The sequence below is a fragment of the Nanorana parkeri genome, unplaced genomic scaffold (genome assembly GCF_000935625.1).
Source record: "Nanorana parkeri isolate BGI_ZX_2015 unplaced genomic scaffold, ASM93562v1 scaffold2815, whole genome shotgun sequence".
Classification (NCBI taxonomy): domain Eukaryota; kingdom Metazoa; phylum Chordata; class Amphibia; order Anura; family Dicroglossidae; genus Nanorana; species Nanorana parkeri.
The window spans coordinates 45,427-51,524 of NW_017309083.1; the positions used below are offsets into that span (position 1 = coordinate 45,427).

Here is a 6,098-nt window from a genome sequence, read left to right on the forward strand (position 1 = left end):
CCAAATGTTTACTTTAAATGATAACAGGCAGAGGTGGAGTAGACAGGCTGGGTATCTTTGCTAGAATAGGTTGAGGGTTAGAGAACACACAGATGTAGAAGGATGTGTTGGTGTAAAAGGGACACCATAAACCAGGGGTGCGCAAACTCTGGCCCTCCAGCTGTTGTGGAACAAAAAATCCCATAAGGCATTTCAAGACTCTGACAGCCATAGCCATGACTCCAAGAGGCAGATGAATGATGGGATTTGACGTTTCACCACAACTGGAGGGCTGGAGTCTGCATACCCCTGCCATAAACCATACTCAGTAGAACAAGGTAGCTCTGAAAACAGCTATTTTAGCCAATACATTTTGTCCTAAAATGTTATAGATTTTATTTTAAACTCATTCACTAAATTTTAAAAAGTGACAATTCTCTCTAAAATGGAGGTCCGCCCAAAGCTGACTTTTCAGGACTGGGTTGAAGCATATTATAGTACACAGTGGTTAATTAGATCCATTAGGCACCATAGACATTAACTCACATTGGATCCCCTGGTCTAATTTTAACCACAATTGCTATAGTGCCCTTTTGGCATTATGCTGAAAGGATAACTTTACATAGGCAAGATAAGGCAGCCCACAGGTGGCAGTAGACAAGTACCTCTTAAGCTCAGGATGCTTCAACTACACTAAGTTTGCACATTTGTTGCAGGTAGGGTTGCCACCCTTTCTTCATGTGGAACCCGAACACTCTTAGCGACGCACAGAAATGTTTTATATGTAAATAGCGCCGCACATTCATATGCAAGTAAAGACTATTTTCAGTGGGGGGGGGCCCTATCTTAATTTTTGTTGCCCCTGTCTGCCTGACATCTTGTGTCCGGGTTTCTGCTGCCATGAAACCCGGACACAGCATTCAAAACCCGGACTGTCCGGGTGAATTCCGGACAGGTGGCAACCCTAGTTGCAGGTTCACAACTCCCCATGGCATTACTGAGCAGGTTGGCTGTCTTTCCCCATAAGCTAGGCTGATAGGGACCCTGCATATAAACTTGTACATGTTGGCCAACAACTGCTATACAATCGTCCATTCTAGATCAGCATCTGCTGTGCAGGGTAGTGGAGACACTGCTAAGCCTACAAGGTACCTGTTTGTGTTGCAGCCCATCAACTGCCAAATGTGGTCTTACTTTTCACAACAAATGTGCTTAATCCCTAATATGAATCTGTGCTTTGCCGAAAAGGGCAATGCAACAGGCCTACTTTAATGCAGATCTGCACATATGCATATACTTATCTTCCTTTCCCTTCCCCACCTCTGTGTTCATCCACTAGGAGTGAGAGTGAAGCCCTGTGTTTGCTAAAAGTCACCAGAGGCATAGCTAACACTGGGCTATAGCCTTGTATGACAGAGCTGATTGGCCCAGCGTTCTACCATGGAGGCATTCATATCCTCCTCCATACCCAGAAGTACTGAGCATTTCCTTTTGGTTTCTAGTTCTGAATGGAGTGCAGAAAAGGTAAGTATAGGCTGATAGGGGGTGGGGTTAAAGCAAACCTGTTGCTTTGTCTTAATAATCTTTAAAGAAAGCAGCCTCTGCACCAATGAATTTTAGATTTTAGACAGTAATGAACACATTCATGGGGTGTAATACGTACATGGTCAAAGCCATTGAGAAGTGTAAACAGTGAGCATACAATGTTGTAGTATGCCTTTCCAACCTGCACTGAATGAGCAGTTCTAGGTGTACTCAATAAACCCAACTCAAATAAGGAGGTAGCAATCAGTGATGATGATAAATCATAACAAGCATGGCAAAGGACAGAACCATACAGTATGTGTCATTTGAAAGTGGCATTATAAGCATCATCCAGTTCTTGGATACTAGAGGCATCTGTTGAGTCATTACTTGCGATAATCCCGACAGACGAGAGACTGGAAATGAAGGAATTCATCCTTCTTGCATATATGTCTCTTATGTTGAAATAAGGAAGGTCATTAAATTTGTCTTTTTGTTCATCGTCATTGCAGCCATCTACATCTATTGCTTTCTGCTTTTGATAATATTTAGAAAATTTGTTAAAAATGATGGTTATTGGAAGGGCAACTACTAGTATACCACAGATAATGCAAACACTGCCCACAAGCTTTCCATACAGTGTTACGGGATGTGTGTCTCCATAGCCAACCGTAGTCATGCTAATGGTGGCCCACCACCAGCAGATAGGGATGCTCACAAGAGGGGACAATTCATCATCTTTTTCCAGGTAATAAACCAGAACTGAAAATATTGAAATCCCAACAGCCAAAAATAAGAGTAGAAGCCCAACTTCATGATAGCTGTGTCTCAAAGTGGCTCCCAAAGACCGCAACCCAACCGAGTGCCTGGCAAGTTTTAGAATCCGAAAAATCCTCATCAGTCTCAGGATTTGGACGACCTTTCCCATGTTCTCAATGCCTTCATTCTCTTCGTCTTGCCTGTCTAGAACCAGGGTGGCATAAAAAGGAATTATAGAGACAAAATCTATGATGTTCATGGGGTTCTTCCAAAACTTTTTCTGTGAAGGAGCTACCGATAGCCTGACGACCAATTCTGTAGTAAACCAGACAATGCATATAATTTCCACCACTGCGAGGACTGGATCTTCGAGTTGTCGTTCGTTGTAATCTACCTTTTGGAATTCTGGCATGCTATGGATGCACATGGCTACTATTGACGTTAAGACCACGCTTAGGGAAGAAATAGCTATAAGCTTTGCCGATAAAGAAAAAGCCGGGTTTTCCAGACGGACCCATACTTTTCTGCGAAAGTTTCCAAACTTTAAGTTATCAAAGAGCTCCAGTTCCTTCTCAAAAACAGAGGACTGGTCAGAAGTGGAGTCCATGCTGATGACATCACTCTTCTGATCCCAGTCCTCTGAAATACATTCCTTTTTTTCCTGATATTTGTTGCTACAACAAGAATCAATAAAAAGTTCATTAATACCCCAGTATTCGATTTCTTGGCAAAAGGAAAACACGCACAGCTCTTCCATGAAGTGGAGTTTCCCCGTGTAGTAAAAGTTCAAGATATATCTAAATAAGGAAGGGTTCCTGTCAAAGTAATATTCCTTGTCAGCAACATTATAGTCATCACAGAGTTCAAGTATGGCTTCTTCTGAATGGCAATTGAGTAGTTTCCCCAGTCTTGTATGAGGGAACTTCAACAAAGTCCTTTGGGCTACTGACTGCTTAAAGCCCCCGACGTTTAACTTCAGCACCTCCTCATCACCTTTATTTCGGTGGAAGAATTCTCCATACACCATCCTGGCAGCTTGTGTGGAACTGTAAACCAAGGAGCTTACATTTCACCTAGGTATAAAAAAAGGTCATTAGATCATGGGAGATCATAGTAACATTTTCTACATAAAATACCTATACATGAATGTATACACTGCAGTCCGGCTCATTCCTGGCATCTTACAGGGACGGGTATCGGGGGCAATACAGTAATACATTGGTTTACAAGTAACTTGGTTTGAGAGTGTTTTGCAAGACAAGCAAACATTTCTGAAAAATGTTGCCTTGATATACAAGCAATGTCTTGCACTAAGAGCAAAATTTTGTAGAAAAACAGCCCCCTGAATAAGGCTGTAGCAGTGCGAGCGATGTGTCTGTTTAACGACAATGCAATGTCACATTGGATAGATTCCTTGTTAAGGTTTTACGAAATGAAAAAGATTCCATTGAGTCAAGAGATAGCAGTGATTCCGTTAGTGATAGTGAAAGTCGTCCTACACAATAATCCTCCTCTCTCTCGTCCCCCTCACACCAGCCACGAAGGTACTGGCAATTGGCTTATTTTTCTTTATATTTTGTACAGTATTATATTACAGTACAGTATTATAATCATTTTTATATGAATACTTTTGGGTTGTGGAACGAATCATCTGAATTTCCATTATTTCCTATGGGGAAATTCGCTTTGATATACAAGCGCTTTGGATTACAAGCATGCTTCCGGAACGAATTATGCTCGTAAACCAAGGTATTACTGTATACATCATCAAAGGCAGCGCAATGACCAAACAAGACAGCAGTAAATCGGGAAGTAGCAGTGCAGGAACTGGTGGCCATGGGGGAAGGAGAAGCAACTGACAGTCTAGCTGGTCAGTGCTTGGGCACGGCAGTGTGCCATAAAGTGTAATTTATGGCAAGAGCTCACCTTTTACTTTCACCTTAACGGCAGTCAGACATCATACTTCAGGCAAACCATCCCCTGATCCCCACTCACACAGTTTATTCATGGCAACCTTTTAACTTTATTGAATTAAAATATTCAGATATTCAAACAGATTTAAAGCTAAACTCCGTGAATGAGAAAAAAAATACTCCTGCAGTGCCCATTACCCCCACCCCATACACACACTGCCAGGGCTAAATTCTCATTAGGTGTAAGGGGAAGAGCAATAGGCTGTAATACTTACCTTATTCCTTGGTCACCTCTCTTCTCTGATGCTCTGGATTGCGGATGGGCCTTCGCTGTCCTAGTGTACAATGCAGGGCTATTGGTCCTGCATTCTACTTGATGGCGTTAGTGTGTGGCCGTTGGCCGGAGCACCTTAGAGAAGAAGCTGTGGGGAGTCCAGTTGTACTGCCGGAGTGAGGAATAAGGTAACTATTACTCCGTATTCCTCAACTCACAGACTTAGCAAGTATTTGACCCTTGCATTGCAGGGAGGCCCCACAGCAAGGATATTTTTTTCTAGTGCCCAACAAGGTTGTGGATGGGCCCTTGTTGTCAATGAAGGGCTATTGGTCCTGCATTCTACTTGATGACGTTAGTGTGTGGCTGCTGCCCCGAGCACCTTAGAAAAGAAGCATCAGTCTGCTGCTGATTTTTGACTGCCCAGCCAGCAGAAGGGAAGACACCATTGTATTATGTAACTATATAAGGTATATCTTGCAGTGATACTCATATTCTAACATGCGTTAACCGCTGAGGTCATCCCTCTGCTGGCTCGACATTGCAAGATGCTCATACCAAGTCAAATTCAGGTATGGACCAGTGTTTTGCAACCTTTTTAAAGTCACTGCACCCTTTAAAATTATGCAAAATGTTGGGTACCCCAGTCTAAAATGTAAATGTAAAAATCTACGTGTGATCCCATCAACATCCATACCAGGCCCTTATCCCAGACAGGGGTCTGATATGGATTTTAGGGAGGGGGCACCCCATGAAAAACAAAAAATTAGGTTCCCCTTTCACTTTAAAAGCCCTCTTCACATCAGAAGCCCCCCTCCTTCACTTTAAGAGCCCTCTTGAAATCAGAAGCACCCCTTCACTTCAGTAGCCTTCTTTACACAAGAAGCACAAGAGCCTTTTTACATCAGAAGCCCCGCTTTCGTATCAGGAGCTCTCCTTTCACAGCAAAGCCCCCCTTTACATCAGGTGCCCCCTATAACAGAAGAATCCCCCTTTACATCAGAGTACCCCTTTCACATCAGAATCCCCACCCCCCTCCAAATGAGGAGACCCCTTGACAGATTCAGATCCCCCCTTATCAGACTCCATCCCATTTGCATGTGAAGCCCCCCTTCACTTGAAGTACCTTCATATCAGAAGCCCCCCTTGACTTCACTTCAACAGCTCCATTTAAATCAGAATACCCTCTTCACTTCAAGAGCCTTTTGCACATTAGAATCCCCCTTCACTTCAAGGGCATTCTTCACATAAGGAGCCCCCTTTCACATCAGAGTCCCCCCATTCACATCAGGAGCTCCCTTTTCACACCAGGAGACCCTCTTTCATATCAGGAGCTTCTCATTTACATCAGAGTCCCCCCTTTCATATCAAGAGCTTACCCTTCCCATCAGAGCCCCCCTTTCATATCAAGAGCTTACCCTTCCCATCAGAGTCCCCCCTTTCATATCAGGAGCTCCCCCTTCACATCAGAGTCCCCCTTTCACATCAGGAGCCCCCCTTTCACATCAGGAGCTCCCCTTCACACCAGAGTCCCCCTTTCATATCAGGAGATCCACTTTCACATCAGGAGCCCCCCTTTCATATCAGGAGCCCCCCCTTCCCATCAGAGTCCCCCCTTTCATATCAGGAGCTCCCCCTTCTAATCAGAG

The 6,098-nt window shown here is 43.7% G+C and overlaps 1 protein-coding gene across 1 annotated transcript in view; it reads right to left on the minus strand.

The window, feature by feature from the left end:
* Nucleotides 1–1,825: 1,825 nt before the first annotated feature.
* The window catches only part of KCNS3 (potassium voltage-gated channel modifier subfamily S member 3), a 54,510-nt gene continuing 50,237 nt past the window's right edge, over nucleotides 1,826–6,098 (minus strand). The window contains exon 2 of the mRNA XM_018574215.1: nucleotides 1,826–3,335. Within this exon, the coding sequence (XP_018429717.1) occupies nucleotides 1,826–3,289 (1,464 nt within the window). The 5' untranslated portion in view covers nucleotides 3,290–3,335. The remainder of the gene's footprint in view (nucleotides 3,336–6,098) is intronic.